Source organism: Anolis carolinensis, chromosome 5, assembly GCF_035594765.1.
Source record: "Anolis carolinensis isolate JA03-04 chromosome 5, rAnoCar3.1.pri, whole genome shotgun sequence".
In the NCBI taxonomy this organism is placed as follows: domain Eukaryota; kingdom Metazoa; phylum Chordata; class Lepidosauria; order Squamata; family Dactyloidae; genus Anolis; species Anolis carolinensis.
In genome coordinates, this window is record NC_085845.1 from 185,331,271 (window position 1) to 185,358,774 (window position 27,504).

Genomic DNA, 27,504 nt, shown 5'->3' on the forward strand with positions numbered 1-27,504 from the left:
AAGAGTTTAGTCACAGACCGTGGATCTCAATTCACCTCTCGTTTTTGGAAGGCACTACAAAAACTATTGGGCATAGACTCTCGCTTATCTTCAGCTCATCATCCTCAAACAGATGGGCAAACGGAGCGCACCAATGCCACCTTGGAGCAGTATCTTCGCTGTTATGTAAACTACCAACAGGACAATTGGGCTTCTCTGTTACCACTGTCAGAGTTTGCTTATAACAATGGAGTTCAAGCTTCTACAAAAGAAACGCCGTTCTTTGCAAACTACGGCTTCCACCCACGTTTCTTTCCCCCTGTCATTGAAACTTCAGAAGTTCCCGCAGCAGAGGATTGGCTGCAGGAACTCACAGCGGTACAACAACTTTTGCTCCAGCAACTGGACCAAGCCAAGGAGGACTATAAACGCCACGCTGACAAACATCGCCAGCCGGGCCCCGAAATCAAGGTAGGAGATCGGGTTTTCCTGTCCACTCGCTTTCTGCCCTCCCACCGCCCTTGCCGGAAGTTAGATGCCCGTTTCATTGGCCCCTATCCAGTGGTGGCGCAATTAAACCCCGTGACTTTCAAACTTCAACTTCCGCGTTCAATGCGCATCCACCCAGTGTTTCACCGTTCCCTGCTCCTTCCGGCGGATGGTGTGCGTCCTGATACAGACCAACCGGCTCCCCCTCCTGTTTTGATGAATGGGGAAGAGGAGTTCGAGGTTGAGGACATTTTAGATTCTCGCTTTCACCGCCGCCGCCTGCAATATCTCATTGACTGGGTGGGTTTTGGCCCTGAGGAGCGCTCTTGGGAAGACGCCTCCACAGTTCACGCTCCTGATCTAACCCGTCGCTTTCATCAGACCTATCCCACCAAACCGCGGCCTCGCGCTTCGGGGAGAGAGTCCCAGTTTGGGAGGGGCCCTGAGGAGGGGGATAGTGTGATGACTCATGGGCCTTGTAGTCCTGCTTATGACACTGTAATGCCTGATGATGAAGAAAACTTGGGTTTTTTACCTTCCCAGTCTGAACTGGAATCTTCCCAGCCAGATCTTTCCCAGGCAGATCTGGGAACCTTGCACCTGCAAGAGAGTTGTGACCCAGAAGTATGTCAAACAAATCCGGAGCCCACTTCTCCTGTGTTCTCCCGCCATGAGTTTTGTAAACAACAGAGAAGTTTGGAAGCTGCTTCGCGCAGGAGTGCGAGGATAGCAGCCAAGAATTCAGCCAATTAAGTCTGCTTTTTCGTGAGAATCCTTAAGGAGGCAAACATCTGGTCTCAAAGATTAGCTTTCGTTTCTGGTTCCCAGAGAACTGCTTCGGCGGGAAAGTTAGACTCTATATAGGTGATTTACCCGCGAAGTAACTTCGCGGAGTCAATTCGTCAACCTCCGGAGCGAGTTGTGTCTGGACAGCGCGCTCCGTTTCAAGCCTCGCTCCTGCTCAAGCCTTGCCCTGCTTTCCAGCCTTCGCTCCTGTTTCTGCCTTTGTTTACCTACGGACCTTGCTTGTTTCCCAGGACTAAACATTGCCTTGTATCACGGATTTTGCCAAGTTTTTCCACGGACCTTGTTCTTGTTCCTTGTTACCTTGTTCCACGTTTTAAGCCTTGTTCAAGTATCAAGTTATTTCCTAGCCTTGCTCAAGTTTATGGACTAAAGGACCTTGTCATCTCCCCTCACTTTGCCTGGCAAAGTGAGTGTTTCGGTTATTGGATTACAACTTTGAACCTTAATATTTCATATTAGACATCGCTTTTTTGGACTAATTTAGACCTTTCCTGAAAGGTCTGCTTTTGGACTATTTCATATACTTGCTTTTATTAACTTTATATATTCCTTCAATAAAGATATTAGATAGATTCTGGCCTCTGTGTTTGGTTATTGGTGCCTTTGCAGCCTGGGTCCTGACACTTGACCAATAATAATAATAATAATAATAATAATAATAATAATAGCAATTTTATTTTTGTATGTCGCTTCCATCTCCCTGAAGGGACTCGGAACGGCTCACACGGGGGCAAGCCCAATCAACATCATAAACATCATAAAATAGACAGTTTAAAACACATACATCATAGTTAAAAACAGAATAATCAAACTAGTTTAAAATAGCTTAAAATTATAAAAATGTAAGACATAAAAACAATCTTAATCAATGAAACCCAATAGGCAGAGCCGGCCCTGGGTATTTTTCAGGTGTAGGCGAACAGAATTTTGGCACCCCCCCCCCCAACCAATCACTGAAAAATGAAAGCGTTGGATAAGTGAAAATGTCAAATTACATTAAGAGTTTACAAATTAAGCACTAAAACATCATGTTTTAGAACAAATCAACAGAAAAAGCAGTTTCGACTTCATCCCGTATGTTTTGCGCCCCAAGCGACCGCTTAATTCGTCTCATTGTTGGACCGGCTCTGCCAATAGGTGATCTTGAGCAACTAACACTCTCTAAACCAGTGGTTTTCAACTTGTGGGTCCCTAGGTGCTTTGGCCTACAACTCCCAAAAATTCCAGCCAGTTTACCAGCTGTTAGGATTTCTGAGAGTTGAAGGCCAAAACATCTGGGGACCCAAAGGTTGAGAACCACTGCTCTAAACCCTATAAAAAGGCAATGGCAAACCTCTACTGAACACACCTTCCCAAGAAAACTCTGTTATAGGGTTGCCTTAGGGTCACTGTAAGTCAGAAACAACTTAGAGGCAAACAACAACAACAGTCTTGATTACTGTAACAGATCCCATCCTTGATCTATGCCACCTGGAAAGATTTTTTCCTAGGCCTGCCTGGAGATGCCAGGAGTGGAACTTGGAATCTTCTGCTTTCCATCACATCAAGCTCTAGTTCGTACCGTTAGTTGATCTATTTCTTGGATTTTTTTGTGGACTAAAATTGGGACTTTCCAGTAGTTGGTGTTGTTCTTGTTGTGCACCTTCAAGTCATTTGTGATTTATGGAGACCCTACAGTGAAATATTATAGGGTTTTCTTGGCAAAATATGTTCAGAGGGGGTTTGTATTTGCTGTTTTCTAAGCATGAGTTGCCCAAGATTAACAAGTGGGTTTTCATGGCTGAGTGGGGATTTGAACCCTGGCCTACCGAATTATAGTCCAACGCTCAAACCAGAAATTGGCAGCAGTGTTGAGGACACACCGAGGAATGGAAGATTTGACTGTGGCAGAGTAGGAAGGAATTGATATCTCTACTTTCTGTTTTCTTGGGTTTTTCTGTATCTAGGGAAATATCAGTTTATTTGGCTTGTTGGCAAAGAGAAAAATGAATACTTTGTGTGTGTGTGTATGTTTTTTGTCTTGTGTAGCTGCTGTTTAAAAGGCACCAGATTGGTTGTCTGCCTTTGGCATCCTGACAAACCTCTTAATCCTGCCAAAAATTTGTGTGTTTTTTTTTTAAGTACATGGTGTACATACCAGGGAGGGCTCTGTATGTGTGTGTTTTCATTTATGAAAAAGCTTCTGGACTCTCCGGATAACATCAACAGTTTCAGCAATGTGATTCAGCATTCGTGACATGTTCACTTTCTACTCTTTTTGAAGGATAAGTCAACCCAAGTGCCATAATCGTCTTGAAAGGGAATTGAAGGTGTGGGAAGGATGGAGAGGAGGATTGCCCATCTTTGGTAGGATTCTGTTGACCTTCTCGCAATTCATTCGTAGACTGATAATCTATTCCTGTGGGAGCTTTCTCTTCGTTGAAGGAAAGGGATTACAGAGGAAGCAGTGACTTTCTTGAGATAAGGCACTGTGTGATGACAGCATTTCAAAGCAGGCTCTTTGTGTCATGTCTGAAGTTGTCCTTTGAATAACACAGACTGAGACGGAAATCCTGAAACACATGGAGAAAGAAAGCCCACTAATTTTTTCTTAGTAAATGTGAATATTGATTACATTGTAAGACTGTCTTGTATCGGAGCGTGATTATCACAGTGGTAGGAGTAGCTTCAGGTTGCCACTTGGGATTGCCTCCAAATAGTGGTCCTTTCTGGCAGCTACTATATTATTACTTGAAAGTGTATATGTGTACAGAATGTGTAAAGTTACACCAGAGATTCTGAACCTTCCAAAACATTTCAGACTTCAGCTCCCAGAAAGGCCAACCGTCAAGGTTAGTGGATGTTCTAAACTCAAAACATCTGGAAGGCCAACAATTTTTTGGTGGCAGGAGCAACTTGAGAAACTGCAGGTTGCTTCCTGTGTGAGAGAATTGGCCATCTGCAAGGACATTGCTCAGGGGACACCCGGATGTTTGATGTTTTACCATCCTGTAGGAGGCTTCTCTCATGTCCCCACATGGGAAGCTGGAGCTGACAGAGGGAGCTTACCCATTCTCCCTGGATTCGAACCACCAACCTGTCAGTCAGCAGTCCTGCTGGCAAGGGTTTAATCCATTGCACCACCGGGGCTCCAGGCCAACAATTCAAAACTGCTGAGATGCATCTTATTCTTCAAAATCTTGCTTTGGAGCATCAAATCTAAGTTGAAGGTTATTGAAGAGTGAGCGGGCGAAAGAGACAGACAGGTGGAGATTTTTGGGGAGAATTAACTAACCTTTATACTTGAATAGTTTACCACATTTACATACAGTAGAGTCTCACTTATCCAACATAAACGGGCCGGCAGAATGTTGGATAAGTGAATATGTTGGATAATAAGGAGGCATTAAGGAAAAGCCTATTAAACATCAAATTAGGTTATGATTTTACAAATGAAGCACCAAAACATCATGTTAGACAACAAATTTGGCAGAAAAAGTAGTTCTATATGCAGTAATCCTATGTAGTAATTACTGTATTTATGAATTTAGCACCAAAATATCACGATATATTGAAAACATTGACTCCAAAAATGTGTTGGATAATCCAGAATGTTGGATAAGCGAGTGTTGGATAAGTGAGACTCTACTGTATTTTGTGGATGGAACTGTCCAGATATCCCTTCTGGCTTTCAGCTAAACACAAGACCCTTACCTGATTGGAAGCTACAACCCGAGATACACTTCCTTCTAATCTAATTTGAAGTGTTTCTAGGATCTGCTTCTGTTCCAGATGCCAATGTTGTTTTCGCCATATCCAGTGGTTCCCAATATCCATGGGGTTTTTATTCCCCGGTGAGTTGTACTGTACATTTTTTGCACAATTTTTAAAGCAACTATTTCTTCCTTTAACATTTGGTAACCCTTTTCTCCCCATGTTCTTTAAGTCTTTCCTTTAAAAAAAAAAAGGAACCTGCACAAACTAAAAATAGCATGGTGTCAGCACTGTGATCCATCTTAAGCTGGGTTTCTGCTGGGAACTTAACATATTTTTGTGAGTTCCTTTACTTTGTTTAACTACTTTGGCCTTAGTTTATTATTTGCAGGGATTACCCTGTTGTTTTATTTTGAAAACTATTTACAGAGAAGCAGCAATGGTGTATCTAGAGCAGTGGTTCTCAACCTGTGGGTCCCCAGGCGTCTTGGCCTATAACTCCCAGAAATCCCAGCCAGTTTACCAGTGTTAGGATTTCCGGGAGTTGAAGTCCAAAACATCTGGGGACCCACAGGTTGAGGACCATTGATCTAGAGCTTTGCTAAACTCTGGTGAATTAGAGCAAAGGCAGGGAACCTGTACTTGATTGATATTGAGTGGCAACACCAGTTACTGCTTTGAATCTCCATTCAGCCATGGAAACTACTGGATGACCTAGGAAAGTCACTCTGTCTGTCTTAGAGGGAGGCAATGGCAAAACTTTCTGAGCAAATTGTGCCAGGGAAACTCCATTATATGTTCACCTTAGGGTCACCTTGAGTTGGAAGTGACATGAAGATACACAGGAATAATAACTTACTGATGCTGGTTGGTCTACCATGAAGTGAAGACCTAATAGCATCTTGAGGGCCACAGATTTGTCCACCATTGGAATATCTGCACTGGCTGGCTGTTAAGTTTATAAGCAAGAAACCCTGAAAGGATTATTAGGGTGCATCTACACTGTAGAATAAATGCCGTTTGATCCCACTTAAATTGCCGTGGTTCAGTGCTATGGAATCCTGGGACCTGTAGTTTGATGAAGCATTAGTACTGTACTCTTTGGCAGAAAAGGCAAAAGATCTTGTAAAATTACACCTATGATTCCATAGCATTGAGCCATGGCAGTTAAAGTGAGTCAAACTGCATTAATTCTACAGTGTAGATGCATCCTGAATTGTATTATTCATGTTCCTTATGTTGGGCATAAGGAATGTTGTATCATTGAAGGATATCAGTTTAGGAAGATTGTGTTAAGTATTTAGCTTCATGTGAGAAAAGTTGTTTTCCCCATACAATTGCTGTTTCAGCAACTACAAAGGAACATAATGAACCCTCCTCTGCCCTGAATGTCAGGAGCTTTTTCATCCCTGAACCCCTCCAATTATGGGTGAAAAATCACTGCAAAATTTAGCTGTTTTCTATCTACCACTCCCAAGCTCTGCATACTACAAAAACTAACCCCTAAATTATCCAAAAATCGGCTGAAAACCAGATTGTGAATGGGGGGTTGATTCAAAAGAGATTTAAGATTTGCAGCAATGAAAGTTCAATGGACCTTGCTTGAATAAAGAGTAGAATATATTCTTAGAGCTTATGCATATGGATTGTGGCTGTTTGTTTATATCTCCTTAGAATTATAAGACTGTTATCAGCACATGTCCAACAAATGCCTCCCCCCTTTTTAAACAAAAAAGCCTTTGACATTTAATTGTTTTTTCCAGCAGCTACAGCCCACCCACAGGAGTTAGTGTATTTTCCTCCTGTCAATGGAAGGCATGTTAACTCCCTCATATTTCCGTATAAAGAAACAATGCAATAATGATGGATTGCCTTGCAGGGTTGTCATACGCTATTTCCCCTTAGTCCGGTTCCACTGGCCAGAGAGTTATAGATCTTAGAAATGTCAATTTTTTAAATTATAACTCTTGAGACTTTGGAAGCTTATATTTTCTCCCCCCTCCCCTCTATAACTCTGTATTGTTAAAATAAAATGTAACTAAACTAACTCCCTTAACCAACTTGTATGGTTAGCCCTCCATATTTGTGGGATTGACTTTTGTAGGTTTGATTTTTATGGATTTGGTTGAAATGTTGTCTATAGAAATTTCTAGGTCTACCAGTGTAACTCTGCTGAACTCTGGCCACAGAGTCATGCTAGAGATTTCTTGAGATGGGTTTTCTCAGATGTCAAATAGCATTTCTTATTGGTAGATTTTCACATTCGTGGGGGCCCTATGCTCCTAACATTAGTGACTATGGCGGTCTGATAATTGTAATAGACTTTATTTATATTCTGCACTTCTCCCCTACGGGACTCAGAGCAGATTACAGCATTTTACATACATAGGCAAACATTAAATGCCTTTACAGTCATATACAGTGAAGACACACAAACCAAACAAAGGCAGAGCTTCTTTCATTTCCAGCTCTTGGAAGCGGTGCTCATCTCTGGCTCTGGGGAGCTGCTTTCTGAATTTTCAAGTTGAGGAGCCTGCGTTGTCGCCACCTGGTTGTGTAGCCAGCAAGATTGCTTGGATCATCTCTTTTGCCTTTTCCCACTGAAGCAGTATCTATTTATCTACTCGCCTTTGTATGTTTTCGAACTCCTAGGTTGGCTGGAGCTCACAGATGGGAGCTCACCCTATCTCGCAGATTCGCTCTGCCAACTTTTAGGTCAGCAGTTCAGCAGCACAAGGGTTTAACCCATTGCTCCACCGTGGCTCCAGTCTGACTCTATCCTAATCATGGACTTTATATGCATGGGCGGGACAATTGTTTAGGAATTTGAGGAAGAAAACCACACTTGTTTCGATTAAATTAAACAGACCACAAATATTTGGCAGTCATTTCTGCATGTGTGTGTTCTGTTCTTGAAGTAGAGCTGCATTAAATTCCTAGATTTCTCAATGATTTTCTCTGGGAACCACTTTTAACATGAGAAGACCAAAAGCTACTTCAGAATAAACCAGAAAACTCTTGTCTCTGTAATTGGGATTTGTGTATGATTCTAGTGTTTGCCCCATGACATAGTTTGATCATTAATCTCAGTTATAAGTTTTCCCATTGTGAGTTTTCCATGCTGTGTGGCCATGTTCCAGAAGCATTATCTCCTGATGTTTCACCTACATCTATGGCAGGCATCCTCAGAGGTTGTGAAGTCACCTCTGAGGACGCCTGCCATAGATGTGGGTGAAACGTCAGGAGATAATGCTTCTGGAACATGGCCATACAGCCTGGAAAACGCACAGCAACCCAGTGATTCCTGCCATGAAAGCTTTTGATAATAGTTTTTTCATTGGTTAAAAACACTGAAAAACAGGGAGCAGACTCACTTTTCATAAGGCAGTTGCTTAGAATGGTGTATGAATATTTTTGTTTTGTTTCCTACCGCCAAGTGGCTTGCATTAAAAAAAATGTTTGCTCTGAATCTGGTTCTGCAGTTTAATATGTGCAACGTCTAGTTACGATGCCTATATGTATCAATGAGTTTTTTACTGTTCTCTTGTTTGGGGCTGTTTTCCTCTTCAGTTCTATATCATGCTCTGAGAAATTGGCTTTCTTCCCCAGTGGCAAACCATCCAGATCCGCTTCCTTCCCAGACTCCACATTATCTGTCGCTTGGTTTATTTTTCTCCTCGGCCAAATTGATCATGAAAGGAATCCAAGGAACATGAGGACTAGACATTACTGCAGTTATATCCCATGGATATCCATGAGAAGTGGTTGCATATGGTTTGTTGTAACAAGCTTTGATCTGCATATTAATATAATTAGATAATGTGTAAAATGCCCATTAGGCAGATTAATAGATGGGATTACATTTTCCAGCTTGTTTCAACAAGCAAAGTTATATCGCTAGAGTTCATTTTCTCTCTTTGCGTGCTCTCTTTCATTCTTCTTTGAAACTTCTTTGAACACTTTCAGGTCAAAACCGTAAAGCAGAGAAAAAGGTATTAAACAAAGCCACAGTTAAAACCTTATCCTTATCCTAAAACCATATCCTTAAGAAGCAAAACTTTGTGTGCATTTTTTAGAATTTTATCGGGTTGAGAAAAAGGCAAGAGATAAATATATTACTACTAATAAAAGTAATAATGTCAAAAGTCTATATAGAGAGAAGTCCATCTATGTATGCAAAATTCTGAAATGTAATAGATTTGTATGAATATTCAAACCTAAGAAATTTCTCCTATATCCATCCCTAGCAGGATTTTCTATGAACTTATTTGAAACTGTCTGGAATGTATGTGGTTTGATAGGCTGCTTTCCCCCCACATTTCATTTCTTGTTCATTATCTGTTAATATCCTGATTTTGCTTTTCTCTTTTTTCAAAAACAGGCTGAATATAATGTTGGCTGGGATGAATCCCTTTTATTTCCACGCCGTGAATGTAGCCCTGCACTGCCTGGTGACACTTATGCTGATGTATACTTGTGACAAAGCCGTTTTCAAGGACAGCCGCCTGTCTTTTGTCACAGCTCTCTTCTTTGCTGTCCATCCTATTCACACAGAAGCCGTAAGTATATATGAAACCTGATAAATTTCAACTTTTTCCTTTCCTATTGCAGGAAAGCAAAAAAATCCTTTCTGCTTGGTAATTGAAAATTTACCCTTTTGCTGTGCTATCCATGTGGCAGTGACCGGCTAAATGGCAACTTCGTAATATCCCTCTGTAATAATGGGTTCAAAAGATCTGTAAGAAAAGTGCAGCTGTGTTTAGAGAAAATAATTGGTGTGGCAACAGGGAAGCAAAGAGTAAACTTTATGATAACTTTCTTTCCACAGTTACATTCAAATGCCAGCCGGTTGTATAAAAGTAAACCCAGCTGAGTTCAGTGGAACTTTCTTCCAAGTCTGTTTGCTTTTGTGCAATGTGTCCAATTCTGTTTCAGTGCCTTAAGCATCATTGTTGGAAATAAATGCCAAGTGTTTTCACTGAAAAATAATGAGATGCTTGGATGTCACACAATATTAAAACCACCCCAAACTCTCCTGCTGACACATTGTTTGGCCCTCCTTTCTTTTCCTTGCATCCCACCCCGTCTCTCCCCCAAAGAGAGCAGAAAAAAGGAAACCAACATTTAATAAAGTCCCTGAGTGATATTCTGTCTGGAGAGAATAATAAATATTATAACATGCCATAGATTAGATGGTGTACATGGTTACAAATTAGAAGTGCTGGAAACATTGGAAGGTTAGTCACTGTGCTTTCATTAAAACTAAAAACACATCAGTGTATAAAAACACTTCACATTTATATACATGCCCTTTTAAGGATGCAGTCACATAAGAATACAACTGGAGGTAGACATCCTTCAAACTAATGGGATTTCTTTTGAAATATACATAGTATCATGGTATAAAGAGATTAAGGTTTTCACAGACATTACACTTTCATAGTTAATGGTTAGAGAATGTTGGACTGGGACTGAGACTTGAAAGATCTTGTTTCCTACTGAGCTAAGTTTTTCCAAGTGCAGTATTTTCTCCATGGATGTATGTGGGTGGGGAATTTCCAACAAAACCCCATTCTGTTTTAAGAGTAGGTACTAATATTTTAGGAGCTTGAAGCCCTTGGGATTGTTCTGTTTGAGGCATAATCCTTTTGGAAGATCTCCTTTCAAGTTTTCTCAAAAAGAAAAATGATGGTGGATTTGTGCGGCGCCTGCTAATTTCTTTGGAGTTTGTCCTAGAGAATTGTGTTATTATCAAGCCAGATTTTAACAGACCTTTGGGGGGATGGAGGAAGCAGGGTGGGAACCCATAGGACCTCCATATGCTTTAGATTACAACTCTGCAGTCTTTTGCTTTTGGCTATGGCTGGTTGGGATTCCTGGGAGTGGGTCCAGCACATCTGGAAGACTGAAGGTTTTGCACTCTGGTTTCAGATAATGTCCCTAAGTCAGGGAGACAAATACCTCAACCTTTCCACGTATAATTGTGACTGTGTGCCTCACTTTAGCAAACTCTGGACTAAATACGGTTGTTAGTTCCAGCTAGAATAGACCCACTGAGTTAATTGGAAAGTCAACAAAACCTCTAAATGTGTTTAGACTCTTCTTTGCAGAAATTTCATTCACACAAACAAAGCTGTACAATGCTGTTCAGGAATATGTGTGATTTGTATTATTATTCTAGACATTCTTATTTCTATTAGTATAGTATTTCATTTATTTATACCCTACCTTTTCCTGAGCCATAGAAAAGGCAGCTTGTACATTTTCAAACAGTTTCTTGATTACTCCACAAGATCAGTTGCTATTCCTAACTACATTATTCCCACTGAATCAATAGGAAGTCAACATTTATATAAGTTCCATTGATTCAGTGGATTCAGTTAGATTTAGGCTTCTGGCTGTGTCTACACAACATATGTAGTATGTCAACATTAATTCACTAATCCATTCATTTTTTAGACATTTTATCTACTTTTTCTACATATGGTGCTCAAACTGGTCACTAAAATACAATTAAGCAAGGCATTAGTATTTACTAGGGTTTGGTTCGAGGAGTGCTCAAGGATGCCAAAATCGGTGAATGCTCAAGTTCCATTATATAAAATGATATAGTGAAATTGTGTCCCTTATATATAAAGACAAACAACTCAAACAAATGCCAGAGAGAGCTTGAGGATCTGTGAAGTAGTGGGAAGCTGCAGTAGGGTATGCCTACACCTCAGTGTATTGCTCTTTGTGCATGTCATGATACCAGGGCTCTGGCAGTACACAGGCAGAGGTGAACCAAAACAAACAACCAGCTTGTGTCAAACTGTTTAATTAAAGCAGCACTTGCTGTCTGGCTGTTTTCAAAGTCTCAATGTAAAACATAAAGCTAGCACTCAGCCACAGAATTAAAACAAAACTGATAGCAAATGCCAGTGCAGGTACAAGAAGACACCATAGTCAAAAAAGGTCCAGTTCAATAGTCAACTGCAGAGTGTTCAATGAGTAAAGTCCAAGGATCAAGAATCTATACCATAGTCAATGGCCAATTCAGAGGTTCCAGGGTTCCAACAGTTCAGGAAACAGATCAGGATACTGAAAATCCACAAACTGGGCGGGTGGGGGAGAACCAACAGCATCCACAGCCAAAGCAGAATAAATACTTTTCTTCCAAAGATCATTCTCCAGGCTAGCTCCTTCTATCCAGTACAACCCAGCTGGAACCTATCTCTTGCATGCCTCCACCCTTATTTGCTTTCACCTGTAATTCCTACTTAGAGGTTACTCACCTCTGTAGAACTAAGACTTACATTAACCCCTTCCATCATCAACTGCTGAACATGATACATGACAGTGCATAGCAAAACTAAAATTTCCTTTTGGGGATTCCCCCCCCCCCCCCAATATTTTGAGCTGTGGTTGGTTCAATTCTTAGATGTAGAACTCATGGATGCAGAGAGACATCTCTACAAAATTGGGATGAGCAAAAAAATGTATTGTTGGACATCTCCTGTACAGGGTTCCAGTTAGATCAGCCAAGCACATACCCTCTTGAGGAATAGTCTTCTCCAAAAAGTACTTTGATGTTGTCCTGTAGATCAATGAACTTGTGATAATAATGAATTCCCATCATTTCTAGCTGTCATAGCCAATAGTAAAGGAATATGAGAATCGCTGTACAACAACACTGGGAAGATTGGAATACCTGATATACAGGATTCCACCCAACACCCAAAGAAGAATCTGGGACAGGTGAATTCACCTTGGTTTTGAGTAGTTCTTGAAATGTTCAGTAACTATCCCTCTCTGACTTGTCACAAAAAGTTCCTTTTTGGGCTGCAACTCTCAGAATCCTCCAGCCAATGTGGTCCATGCCAGTGATGACTGGAAGACTATGGGAAGTGTTTTAAGGGTTAAAGGATGCTCTGGAACATAGCCTTTCTCAAGAAATCTCTCTTCCTCATACCTTAGGTTTCCAGCTTACAAACCTTTAGATAGTTTAAAGTTGTCTCAGAAATTTCTGCGTAATTCAGAAGGACAGGTTGCAAGGGGCGACATCATTTTTGAAATATTGCAAGTGACAATTTGATCTTTCTGGCTTCCCGCATCTAAATCACTGCTGCATGGGAGATGGGCTTTTGAATGCTCTGAGAGTAAAAGTGTCTTGTTGAGATCCTCTCAAGAAAGATTATTTCTTTAATAACAAAGACGGCTTGAGCTGTGTAGATGCCTCCCAGGTTCTTTCCGGCCTTAATCAGCTAGTCTTTAAATAATGCATCCTTTTTTTGTTGGAGGTGGAGAGATAATTAAAGTGGGAAAGGAAGGGTGCATTGCATGAAGAATGCAAACATGACTTGAATTTTATTTTTGCTGAAGGTAAGAATGAACAAAGATCAGAATTATGAAGATTAATTAACTCTCTTATAAACCAGGTTTCAGGAGTGGTGTTTTTTAAAAAGCCTTTATGATATTTAAGGAAAGATAAAATGTTGAAATAACATGAATAAATTACTAAGAAACTTGCCAGCTTTAAAGACTGAGGGCACTCTCTGCCTGTTCTCTGACGGCATTTAAAATTTATGTATGGACTAGGAATTGCCTAACCTTTTGCTAGTGAAATCCATCATTTTTAGGAGTTTTAGTCCATGGGGAGGAGTTTCCTTCAAGACCATTTCCCCTTGTAATTATTTGTTGTTTTTAGAAAGCATTGTTTTAGTATCATCGAATACAGAAGTCATAAATATCCAGTGGTTTGTTTGCAAGCCTGAAAACCCAAACTTAGAAGAAATGTGCTATATGGATAATCTTATCCATAAATAAGTCATTTTAAGGAGTGTCAAAGACATAACAGCATTTCCCCCTCTTACAGTGACTTTGTGGATGCATTTCCTCTTTCTCTAGGAAGATATCCTGGGTTTTAAAAAAATCAATTTTCTCCAAAAAAGATATGGGCTGCAGTTTTCCCATTCCCATTTTAAAATAAAAATTGCAGAATATTTCTTTCTTCCTAAAAAATGTAGACAAGGACTTTCTCTCCACCCAAAACAAGAAATAATAGGAAGAACATTACTTGTTGGGCTTTAGCACATCTGGTTAGCCACCAGCTGCAGTAAATCTTGTCAATCCAAGGGTTGACAGTTCGAAGCCCAGGTCAGGGTGAGCTCCTGGCCTTTAACCCAGCTTCTGCCAATCTAGCGGTTCAAAAGCAAAAAATGTGAATACATAAATAAGTACTGCTTAAAAGCAGGGGAAGTATTTTAAATGGCACCCATATGGAAAAATGGCAGTGATGTGGAGGAAGGTTACAAACAGGTCTTTGCCAGGGAGATGGAGTGACAGCACATACTCCCCTCCCCACCGAGATCCCAAAGATTGGTGGGGGGGGGGAGCCTATATATACCTCCTTCTATGTACAATTGTCTGTCTTGTCTGTATAAAAAACGGCATTGAATGTTTATCATAAATGTATGTTCTTTGATCTGCCGTGAGTCCCCTTCGTGGTGAGAAGGGCGGAATATAAATACTATAAATAAATAAAATAAATAAAATAGTCACTCATTGATGAAAACAAACTTAAATAATTTTTAAAAACAACTTTTCTTACATAATTATTATTGCATTGGATTATACTGATTGAGTAATTGATAATCCTCTCTTTCATTGAAGCTTTGATTCAGATTTCCTGACTAGTTGAATCAATTAATTTTCTACCTTATTTATTTAATTAATACACTTGATTAATACCCTGCTTTTCTCTCAGGGCTCAATTGTAACACTTGTTTCTTCTTTCTTTCTTAGGTAACGGGTATAGTAGGCAGAGCGGACGTATTGGCCTGCCTCCTATTTCTTTTGGCTTTTCTCTCCTATAATAGGTATGGGTCTTTCCTCTCCTTACGGTCATAATTCTTAGCCTTCAAATAAACAATTAACGCCTTGCAGATATTTTTCTACAATCCAATTTTTTTCTTTTTCAACCCTGCTTTTTTTCTCCTCCTCCCTCTTTTGTGACAGATATGAAACAGGAGATAAAACCAATTGTGCAGTTGATTATACTGCGGCACGTCTAGTTACATCTGCAAAGTTTTGCATTAGCACTTGTTTCTGATGGTCTGCAGCACTGTAGATCCTGAGAGTTTCCTTTCTTTATTGTAGGGTTTGAAAAATTAGTATTTATAATAATAAATATATTTTTCACGGAGGTGGATATAGAGGAACAGGAGGTGTGAATGGAGAACAGCTGGAGAGGAACAGAGAAGTTCTGTTAACCCTTCCTGCTTCTCTATTCCATTTTTGCACCCTCTTTCCTACTCCTGGCAGTCTTCTCTTTTTGAAATTACCAGGGTTTTAGTTTCTGTATTTGCAAAGTGTAGAAACCGTAGTACCTGAAGAGACACCTGCTTAAGACAGCCATCTTCAACTAGTGTTGTCCACCATGCTGACTTGTGTCTGGCATATTTAGAGGGTAGCACAGGCTTGGGCAAACTTCAGCCCTCCGGGTATTTGGGACTTCAACTCCCACCATTCCTAATAGCCTCAGGCTCCTTCCTTTTCCCCCTCAGCCGCTTAAGCGGCTGATGGGGAAAAGGAAAGGACCTGAGCTATTAGGAATGGTGGGAGTTGAAGTCCCAAAAACCCGGAGGGCTGTAGTTTGCCCATGCGTAGGGTAGCAACTTAGGAAAGACTGGTTTCATTGAGTTTGGAAAGCCCTTTGAATTGCTGGAATGCCAGGTGATAGTTGTAATTTTCTATCAGCAAAGACAAAGTTTCCAATTGAACAGTTGGTGTAGTTATAATAATGTCATATTATGTAATCATATTTATATTTTCTTATATCTTGCCCTTTCCCCAGTGCCAGGCTTAGAAAAAAATTAAGATGCTTTGCCAGAAATTGACATCAGAGAAATGTTTCGAAATGTATTGAAACTCTCCATATAATTTAAAGCAGTTAAAGCAAGAACATTGAAAAGAAAAAAAACCCCAACAAAATGTAGATGTTAATATATACCCCTGGTGGTGGTGCAGTGTGTTAAAGCGCTGAGCTGCTGAACTTGCAGACTGAAAGGTCCCAGGTTCAAATCTCGGAAGCGGAATGAGTGCCCGCTGTTAGCCCCAGCTCCTGCCAACCTAGCAGTTTGAAAACATGCCAATGTGAGTAGATCAATAGGTACCGCTCCGACGGGAAGGTAAGGGCGCTGCATGCAGTCATGCCGGCCACATGACCTTGGAGGTGTCTACAGACAACGCCGGCTCTTTGGCTTGGTAATGGAGATGAGCACCAACCCCCAGAGTCGGTCACGACTGGACTTAACGTCAGGGGAAAACCTTTACCTTTACTAATATATACTACAAAAGGTCCCCCCCCAAGCAATCATTCCTCAAAAGCATGAAATAAAATGCTGAAAAAACAAAAAGGATCTTTGCCTACCTTTGAAAAGATAACAATGAGGGTGCCAGTCAGGTCTCTCAGCCAAGGGAGTTTCAGAACCAAGGAATAACCCCCCAAAAGCCCCTCTTGAATTGTGTTCTCTCTGTATTCAACCCCAGTTAACAATCTGGCTGCAAGTCTTTGGACCTGTTAAAGTTTCCAAGCAATCTTCTAAGACATCCCCACTTAGAGTGCATTTCAGTAATCCAATCTTGTATTTGGAGCCTCCAGTGGCGCAGTCGGTTAAACCCTTGTGTTGGCAGGACTGCTGACCTGAAGGTTAGGTAGCTGATCTGAAGGTTGCCGGTTCGAATCCAACCTGGGGAAAACGTGGATGAGCTCTCTCTATCAGCTCCATGCAGGGACATGAGAGAAGCCTCCCACAAGGATGGTAAAACATTAAAACATTTGGGCATCCCTGGGCAACGTCCTTGCAGATGGCCAATTCTCTCACAACAGAAGTGACTTGCAGTTTCTCAAGTCGCTCCTGACACAGAAAAAAAAATCTTGAATTACATGACTTGACTGAGACTATTTGAGTCTACTGTTGGATTCTCTTAACATATTCATCAGGCAGAAGCTGATGGATTGTTAAGGTCACCAGGTGACTTTTCTACTTTTCCTGTAGCATGCTGCATTGTCAGCAAAGAGCCACTGACAATGCTGATAGAGAGACACTGTTGCTTTTCCCAGGAGGTATTTGGGTTCTGCTGTTTTCTTCCAAAATATCACCAAGGGGATACTTCTGTTCAGCTAGAGTGCTACCCATTCTCCTTCTTCAAATCTCTCTCCCAAGACCCACTCCCTACCCCTTATTAGCATTTTGATTTTTTCCTTATTCTTCATTTCCTACTGCAGCCTTGCTTCAGGAGGGTGCCAAGCTTATCTTATTTGCATGGTGTATGTTTTGGACCACAACATCCTAGTAGCCATATGAAATAGGAGATTCTGGGTGTTATAGACCAAACAAAGGCAACACTTCTAAGTTTTCAGAAAATACAATTCTCCATCTTGCCCCTGCTCCAGTTTCCTTGTTATCTCTTTTGATTCTCAACTTCTAAGGGAGAAGGCATGTAACTGTTGCTTTTATTACTTGAGGGAAAGCCATATCCTGTAATAGTATACTATTAATAACGATTCTTTCCTTCCTGATGCTTCCTTATTTTCCCTGATGCTTCATTTCTTCCTACTTTCATAATCACTTCTTTCTCCAGCTCATTTTCCTCTTTCTTATTACCCTATTTATTTAACAGAAGCAGTTTTTTAGTCTGCTGATGCAGGCGGTCTTGTTTGTTAACGGTGTGCTGCAAATGGGTAGAGAGGGTTGTAACTTAAGGGGATGAAATCTGCTTAATAGATAAATAGGTTTCGTTTTAAATTCCCATCCCTTGCTTTTTCTTTCTCTCTTGCAGGAGCGTGGATCAGCTTTATGTTGGGGAACATTTCCCTCCCACTGCCTCTCCCCCCTTTTTGCTGCTTAGTTTGTTTCTTGGGACCTGTGCAATGCTGGTAAAGGAAACGGGGATCACCGTGTTTGGGGTCTGCTTGGTGTATGATGGATTCCTGCTTTCCCAAAATAGAGCCAGATTGTAAGTGAAGCATCATTTTGATGTTCCAGTCTTCTGATGATTATTTCTGTTTTGCATATACATTTCAGAAAGTTTGCCTGTTCATAAACCTGTCTGCATATTCATGTCAGAGCTTTTAGAAAATTGTTCTACAGTTTCCTTGAATCTTACAGATTTTGAGGGATTTTGCAATTTGTAGCCCAAAAATTCATATTTCTAAGGCCAATTTTCTTATCCAGAGCAAGAGCAAAATAGCACTTTACAAAAATGTCCATGTTGCTTAGAGACTATTTTTCACTTTCTATAAATAAACAAGTGTGTGTTGTTTCAATCCTTGAGCTTTTATCTCTGAAGCTTCATATTGGTTTAACCCTTTGCAATTTTTTCTAAAAGAGGATATTTTATTTATTTATTTACAGTATTTATATTTTGCCCTTTTCACCATAAAGGGGACTCAGGGCGGATCACAGAACACATATATGGCAAACATTCAATGCCAGTTATAACAAAGACAAGACAGACAACAGGCTGTGGTGCAGGCTGGTGAGCAGCCTGCTGCAATAAATCACTCTGAACATGAGGTCATGAGTTTGAGGCCAGCCCGTGGCGAGGTGAGCACCTTTCAATTAAAAAATTAAAAATAACCCCTGCTCGTTGTTGACCTAGCAACCTGAAAGATAGTTGCACCTATCAAGTAGGAAATAAGGTACCACTTATAAAGTGGGGAGGCAAATTAAACTAATTTACGACGTTGGAATAAGGAAGTGGATGATGAAGCAACTGCTCCCCGCTGTGGCCAGAATTGAACATCCCCTCAGGAGAAGGTTAAATTGCCTCTGCGTCTGTCTCTGTCTCGGTTCTATGTGTAAATGGGCATTGAATGTTTGCCCTATATGTATATAATGTGATCCACCCTGAGTCCCCTTCGGGGTGAGAAGGGCGGAATATAAATACTGTAAATAAATAAATAGAGGTATATATAGGCTTTCCCATCTTTCGGCATCTTTGGAGGTTGTGCTTGGTTCCGGCCACCGGGGGGGTGATGTCGCTCCATCTCCCTGCTGAAGAGTTTTCTTTGTTCTATACATCCTCCTTAACGCAGAGCATAAATACCTCCCCACTTTAATGTGGTTCCTATTTGTCTACTCACATTTGTTTTCGAACTGCTAGGTAGGCCGAAGCTTGGCTAAAGATCAGGAGCTCACCCTGACCTGGACTTTGAACTCTCAACCTTCTGGATGGCAAGATTGATTGCAGCTTGGTGATTAACTTGCTGTGCTAAAGCCTGGTTCAGATAGGCAAAAGGTATCTAGGCTGCAGAATCTATGGGTAGATCCCTCAGTGATTAATTAGCAAGGATTTCTGATTTGTCATAGTTGTACAATAACAAATCCCCCCAGCCAATTAAAATATTGAAATAAGTAGAGGAGCAGTTAATCAAATGTCAGTTTTTGGGATGAAAAACTGCGGTCTATATTAACTTCTGGTTCTTAATAAAAATTCCTGGGCCCAGAATGCAGATACAGTAGAGTCTCTCTTATCCAACCTCCACTTATCCAATGTTCTGTATTATCCAACGCAGTTGGCCTTTTAGTAGTTAATGTTTTTGTAGTCAATGTTTTCAATACATTGCAATGTTTTGGTGCTAAATTTGTAAATACAGTAATTACTACATAACGTTACCATGTATTGAACTGCTTTTTCTGTCGATTTGTTGTCAAACATGACGTTTTGCTGCTTAATTTGTAAAATCATAGTGTAATTTGATGTTTAATAGGCTTTTTCTTAGTTCTTCCTTATTATCGAACATTTTCACCTTTCCAGCGTTCTGCCAGCCCATTTATGTCGGATAAGTGAGACTCTATTGTATCAGATAGTATATACATTGTCTATTTCCCTCTTCTAAACCAAGGGTCTTCTGTTGTGGTTACTACTCCTTGTTGTCATCACAGTCTCTTGGCCTAACCTACCTTAGTTGTTGTGGGGATAAAATCACTGGTGGGGGTCTGATCACATCCAACCCCCTAAACACTTCAGAGGATAAATACAATAAAATATAATATGTCTTTTAAGATTGTGCTCACAGTGTGTCCATATGGACAAAATCGTCCCCCAGAAATGTTAAGACCTGGTTGTCTAATAGTAGCATGTGTCTGGGATTGTTTAATGAAAACCTTTTTTTCTCAGTTACTTTCTTCTCCGCATAGACAGATGCTAACTATCGTGTTTTATTGTTTCAATAACATTATATCGCTGTCACATCTGGACAAGAGAGCTTCCAGAAATCAGGTTGCGTGGCCCAGATGCGATGCATCTTTATGTCCATAATAAATTGTTATCGAGCATGAGTGTTGTGGTTTATGGAGCTTGGTATTTTATGTGTCTACAACTACTTCTTTGGGGTGAGGTGTTGTTCAGATAGATTTCTATACAGAAATAAAACAGCTTGGTTACACTGATAATAGAAGTTGTGATCAATAGCAAAATGCATCAACCACGGCAATGCAAATAAGAGGAAAGATGCAAGCTGTAATATCCAAGGCAAAATGAGTTGCAGTAAAATGAAGAAAGCAAGATGTATAAATCGACTGTAACACATCTTGAAATAGCCTTGCTTGACATGAATGAACTTTTCTCCAGTTTGCCGCTACAAAAAATACACTTCAAGAGGATACATACATGGAACACAGTCTTAAGTAAGAGGGGTCACTAGTGTGCTGTTATTTTTTCAAGACCTTTCATACTGGTGTCACTAAATGAATGTTGTCATTAGACTTCTTCTAGTGTGGATAGTAGGGAGCTTTGGCTCTCTTGAGAATATAATAACATCCAGAGGCTCTTTTGTCGGACACATGGGAGTGGATGTTCACCTCTGTTGCTCCCAGATGGTGCACTGCATTCCCCTCAGAGAGTAAATTACTTCCAACTTTCACTGATCTTGGATAGGCTGTGAAAGCCTATTTCATTAAAGTAGCCTTTCAAATTTTCAAATCGGGGATCCTTAACCTGTAGCTCATAGAACCGGGCTTCAGAGGATCCATGAACTGAAAGCAAAAATGATTTTCTTTTTCAGTTTCATCACTGCATTTCACTATGAAACAGCTCTTGCCATCAGGACGTTCTTCCTAATGTTTAGGTGAAATCTGTTTTCTTGCAGTTTGAACCCATTACTCCACTTCTTAGTCACCGTAACAGCAGAAAACAAGCTGACTCCACCTTCCATAGGATATCCTTTCAAATACTTAAACATAGCTATGATTTCTCTGAGCACGCGGTGGCACAGTGGGTTAAGCCGCTGAGCTGCTGAACTTGCTGACCAAAAGGTCGCTGGTTCCAATCTGGGGAGCGGAGTGAGCTCCCGCTGTCAGCTCCAGCTTCTGCCAACCTAGCAGTTCGAAAACATGCAAATATGAGTAGATCAATAGGTACTGCTTCTTTGGGAAGGTAACGGCACTCCATGAGTCATGCTGGCCGCATGACCTTGGAGGTGTCTGTAGACAACGTCGGCTCTTTGGCTTAGAAATGGAGATTAGCACCAACCTCCAGAGTTGGACACGACGAGACTTAATGTCAGGGGAAAACCTTTACCTTTACCTATCATTTTTCCTCTTGGTTACTCCCAGCTAGAGCGGAGTGTTTCCAACAGTTGTTGAATGATGAATCAACACATGGATGCAGGGCTGACTAAATAATGAAACATTTAATCATGTGCATGCAAGCATTTAATGAATGAGATCATTGATTTCACATGGTCTGGACTAAGATTTACATATGAGGATTTTGGATGAATTGATTTTAACTTGGATATGTTTTGAATTTTGTATAATGTGTTTTTATTCTGTAATGTTACGTTGTTTTTATATGAACGGTTGTTTAGTGTATTGTTTGCAGGCATTGAATTTTTACCTATTTATTGTAAGCCGCCTTGAGTCCCCTCGGGTGAGAAAGGCGGGGTAAAAGTGCTGTAAATAAATAAATAAATAAATAAAAACATATTGAAATGTGTAGCCTGGATCCCAGGAATTGTTTAATTTTAATGATGATTAAAAACTGCTTCATTACTTAGTTTTTGGCGATGTTGCCTCTTCCTTGAATGTGACTCTTGGTGAAGAGGAGAAATAGAAGTACAGTAGATGAATTATGATTATTTCATCCTTTGAAACAAGGGTTTTGATTTTTCTCCCTCATTAGGAAAAATGGAGGGGTGCCTCAGAAGCTGTCTCGACGGCCTTCGTCTTCTCTGCCTGCCTCATTGCAGCTTTCTTCATCCAGCCGGGAGAACGGGAGGCACCGGGTGGCCCACAAAGGGACGTGGAACTCCTGCCACCCCGCTTCGCCCGAGGAGCGGCAGCACAGCAGCCCTTCCATCCTGAGTAAAGCCGTAGTAGCTGTGCTCAGGTACAACCTTCAAAATCCAAAATGCATTCAACTCTTATTATTCCACTGGCCAACACCCATTTTGGTGCCTCAGATATTATCCCTCCTTCTGGGTATATTTGATCTGCTGATTCCATAAATGGCACCAGTTTTTCCCCATCCGCTCTAAGTTCTGAGATACAGAACGGTTTCACTTACTTGCATCAACAGAATGTGTCCTCTTTAGGAATTTTATACATGTTCCATAGAGTTGCCTTGGAGAATCTAGCAAATTCCAAAATAAGATATCTCTCCAGGAATTTTCTATGGTCCCATATACACTGCCATTATAATTCAGATTGAACTGGATTAAATGGCAGTGTGGACTCATATAATCCAGTACAGTGTATTTCAGTCTGCATTATATGAGTCTACACTGATCATATAATGCAGTTCAAACTGCATTATATTGCAGTGTAGATGGAGCCTGTGTCCTCCACCATGATTCTGGTGACTTCCAGTAGAAGTAATTTCAATAGATCTTGCTATTATCAAGATTTTCTCTTTTCTACAGTTTTCAGGAACAGATATGGGGGGTCACACCGTATTTGCAAATAAACAATGGCAAATTTACATTGTAATGACTACAGCATCTAGAATCCCTCAGCCAGGATGGCCACTGAAAGTTGTAGTTCAGGAAAATAACTTCCGCAAACTCAACTTATATGTTATTGACTCTATTAAAAGATGCAGGGTTGTTGTTGAACTGCACATCACATTAGACCTAGCCATCGTAATCAGTGTAAACGTTGGTGAGAATCCCAGACTATAAACAACTGGAGGACTACATTATTCCCAGTCCACACCAGCTTTTTCCTGGGTGTGTTGAACTACAGTGGCCATGCTGGCCGGGAGTTGATGAGAGCTGTAGCCAAACATACCTGAAGTATATCCAATCAGGATACATGAGAGGTAGGCAGCTTCCCTTTTCTCTGAAACCAGCATTATTGATGTTTTTAAAAAATCTGCATGAAAAATCTCACTTTAAATATAGATGTGTTTTTCGAAATGTACTTTCTTCCAAAATAGATCTCTGATACAATTTTAATTCTCTTCTGTTGAGCCAAGAATTGCACATAAATATTTTGGAAGGGTAGAAGCTGGTGGGCTGATTAAATCTCCATCTGTTGGTTCTAATTTTATTAGGATTCAAAAGGATGTAATGCCTCAAGCATTTTTACTGAGGCTGGGATTCTGGGGGGTTTGAAAAGTAGCTTTTTGGAGTTCTAACTAAATGTGTTGTCATTGAAGTGGTGACCATTTAGGATGCTTGTTCCAGAGAAATGCATAAATGAGATAGGGTAGAAACGTTTCTCCTTCTTACCTGTATGACTTTGTCAACAAATGACAGCTTCTCAGATGAGGCTGAATACTCAGGACTGTGTGCCACTCTTTCTTAGCTTTGTTGATGCCCTCTTCGTGATACTCTCTGTGTCTATTGCTTACTATGTTTCCTGCCTGTGAACTGGCAGTGGAGTTGTAAATAAGCCTTATTGTCATTATCTCTTTGTAATTGCTTCTTAATAGGAACAGTGTCTCAAATTAGATATGCTTGCCTCTTGCTCTTAAGTTTTAGTTACTGGGTGATCTTTTCTTTGATGATTAAGGTAGTGACTGTTGCAATAATTATGGGGCCAGGGTCTTTGTTGCAAATGTTACGGGGCAAAAATATGGTTGCAGTGAGAAGACACTCCTTACAATGGTATTTTAATGTGATGAATTTTCAAGCCATAGTGGTGGGAAAAACTCTGGATCTGATTTACTTTTACAGTGGTCTTTCCTCATTTAGCCTCCCCTAGAATCATAGAATCATAGAGTTGGAAGAGACCTCACGGGTCATCTAGTCCAACCCCCTGCCAAGAAGCAGGAAATCGCATTCAAAGAACCCCCAACAGATGGCCATCCAGCTTCTGCTTAAAAGTCTCCAAAGAAGGAGCCTCCATCATAGTATGGGGCAGAGAGTTCCACTTCTTAACAGCTCTCACAGTGAGGAAGTTCTTCCTAATGTTCAGATGGAATCTCCTTTCATGTAGTGTAAAGCCATTGTTCCACATCCTAGTCTCCAGTGCAGCAGAAAAAAAGTGTGCTCCCTCCTCCCTATGACTTCCCCTCACATATTTATATAATGTCTCCTCTCAGCCTTCTCTTCGGAAGGCTCTCTTCGGCAGGCTCTCTTCCCAGCTCTTTAAGCCGCTCCTCATAGGGCTTGTTCTCCAGAGCCCTGATCATTTTAGTCGCTCTCCTCTGGACACCTTCTAGCTTGTCAACATCTCCCTTCAATTGCGGTGCCCAGAATTGGATACAGTATTCCAGGCTGATCTGACCAAGGCGGAATAGAGGGGTAGCTTGACTTCCCTGGATCTAGACATTATACTTCTATTTATGCAGGCCAAAATCCCATTGGCTTTTTTAGCCGCCGCATCATGTTTAACTTGTTGTCCACGAGGACTCCAAGATCTCTTTCACACGTACTGCTATCGAGCCAGGCGTCCCCCCATTCTATATCTTTGCATTTCATTTTGAGTGGAGTATCTTGCATTTGTCCCCATTGAACTTCATTTCGTTAGTTTTGGCCCATCTCTCTAACCTGTTAAGATTAGAGAGATGGGCCTCTTGTACCAAAGTTTAGAAAAGTTACCCCAGAAGCTGCCTGGAGTTTCTCTATGCCAGTATGCCAGCACAGACAAGTGGACAGATCTCTGCTTTCAAGGAGCTGCAGACCTAAATTAAACCATAGGGAAAATTGTGGAAGAAGGAAGACACAAGCAGTGGTTCAGTGGGAAAATTGGGACAAGTTCTTTGGGAGTTAGAAGGAGGTTGGAGGAGGTGGGAGTACATGATTAGATTGCTGGTGTTGCCATTCTATAGCTTTATGCAGGGTTTCTAACTTGCTTTAAGCACCATTTTGAAACATTTCACTTTACAAAAATAAAAGTTATTCTCCACACTTGAGGGGACTGACAGCTTTATGGGGAACAGCTTCGTACTTAAATGTTGTACGGAAGCTTGGCTTCCTAATGAGAATTAAAGGGGAGAACCGAACGTTTTAACTACCATTTTGTGACTTCAGACATCTCTCCCTTTTTTTACAACCCTCCAATTATCATTTTGTAGTGAAATTCTGCACAGCATGGTGAACACACTTGAACTCCTCCTCAACATTTAATTTAAGATGGAAGCCAATAATGTTCTTTTGCTTTTTCCTTTTGCAAGAAGATGTGGAGTTATATTTTATTTATATATATGCTCAAGACATTCTCATCCTACCTTCCCAGCATATGACATGGCTCACAACACTTCGAAAGCTATAAAAAGATGGCTGGTATTCAGTAGAGAACGTACGTCTCTGTAAGTAGATGCAGATTAGATTTGGGGACCGGACACTGACAATTGAATTATACTGGAGAACCTAGAGATTTCTAGAGAGGTGATTTGAATCAAATCTGGAAACAATCACATCTGAAAAACTCAAACCCACCAATGTGGAGGATGATATAAGATCTCAGTAATTATCTTTATTTTTGCATAGAATAGAGAGAAGGAAAAATAGTACAGTAGAGTCTCACTTATCCAAGGTTCTGGATTATCCAATGCATTTTTGTAGTCAATGTTTTCAATATATCATGATATTTTGGTGCTAAATTCATAAATACAGTAATTACAACATAACATTGCTGTGTATTGAACTACTTTTTCTGTCAAATTTGTAGTATAGCATGATGTTTTGTTGCTTAATTTGTAAAATCATAACCTAATGTGATGTTTAATAGGCTTTTCCTTAATCCCTCCTTATTATCCAAGATATTCGCTTATCCAAGGTTCTGCCGTTTGGCTTGGATAAGTGAGACTCTACTGTACCACTCTTATTTTACGGTATTTCATCACTGGAAAATAGCCGAGGAGCCCCCCGTGTTACAATGGGTTAAACCCTTGTGCTGGCAGGACTGTTGACTTGAAGGTTGGGTTGCTGACCTGAAGGTTGCCAGTTTGGATCCGGGGAGAGCATGGATGAGCTCCCACTGTCAGCTCCAACTCCCCATGCGGGGACATGAGAGAAACCTCCCACAAGGATGGTAAAAACATCAAACATCCGGGCGTCCCCTGGGCAACATCCTTGCAGACAGCCAATTCTCTCACACCAGAAGCAACTTGCAATTTCTCAGTTCACTCCTGATACACACACACACTCACTCACACACACACACACACACACACACACACACAAACCTGGAAAAAAGGGATACTGTACTAGCAAAGAGACCAAGTCTAGTATCTGGCATTTCTTTGCTAGAGGCGAAACACTGGATGGAGCTCCCCTCATACTGTATATATGGAGAGAAATTGATCTGTTTGATTTTAACATTTCCCACTCCCTCTGCTTCAAAGATTTTAGAGTGGCGTGAAAAGCATTCAAACTATTGAATTCAATCATTTGCAATCAACACAGAGCCCCCAGCAAAGGTGTTACCTGCTGCGTTTTTTTCCTGAAATATATTTTGATCGGTTATTTGCTGTTAAGGGGTTGTTGTATCATTTGCAGCAGGAAGTGCTTCAGCGTATCTTAGAGTTTTGCTCAATTTGGTTAGACCAGGCATGTGCAAACTTCGGCCTTCCGGGTGTTTTGGACTCCAACTCCCACCATTCCTAACAGCCTCAGGCCCTTTCCTTTCCCCCCTCAGCCGCTTAAGCGGCTGAGGGGGAAAAGGAAGGGGCCTGAGGCTGTTAGGAATGATGGGAGTTGGAGTCCAAAACACCCGGAGGGCCCAAGTTTGCACATGCCCAGGTTAGACTAATATTGGAGTCTTACCTTGTTACAAAGTGACAGAGTTATAGCAGGGAGCGGCTCTTGCAATTTTAACCTGACCAGTGAATTGCATAATAGGCCGTGCTGATCTATGAGGAGTGTCTTATTTTTAATGAGTGTTGGTCAAGAAGTTAAGCGTTGGAGGACCGCTAGACAGCTGCCTCTGTTCTCTCCTTATGTCGTGCATTTGCAGTTCAGCTGCATTTGATGGATGCTGTGTGTGCTCCTGGGGTCAATAGGATCACATTGTTTACACAGGAGTTTTTGTCTCAGGGCCAACACATACACACTGCCTGCAAGAGGTTTCAGTACTTGCTCCTTTTGACTAGCATTACCAT

At 40.9% G+C, this 27,504-nt stretch overlaps 1 protein-coding gene across 1 annotated transcript in view; it reads left to right on the forward strand.

Annotated features, from left to right (window-relative positions):
• tmtc1 (transmembrane O-mannosyltransferase targeting cadherins 1) overlaps positions 1-27,504 on the forward strand; it is a 203,935-nt gene that overhangs the window by 19,778 nt on the left and 156,653 nt on the right. The window contains exons 2-5 of the mRNA XM_003220824.4: positions 9,350-9,527; positions 14,752-14,825; positions 17,791-17,967; positions 22,138-22,344. Of these exons, the coding sequence (XP_003220872.3) occupies positions 9,350-9,527; positions 14,752-14,825; positions 17,791-17,967; positions 22,138-22,344 (636 nt within the window). The remainder of the gene's footprint in view (positions 1-9,349; positions 9,528-14,751; positions 14,826-17,790; positions 17,968-22,137; positions 22,345-27,504) is intronic.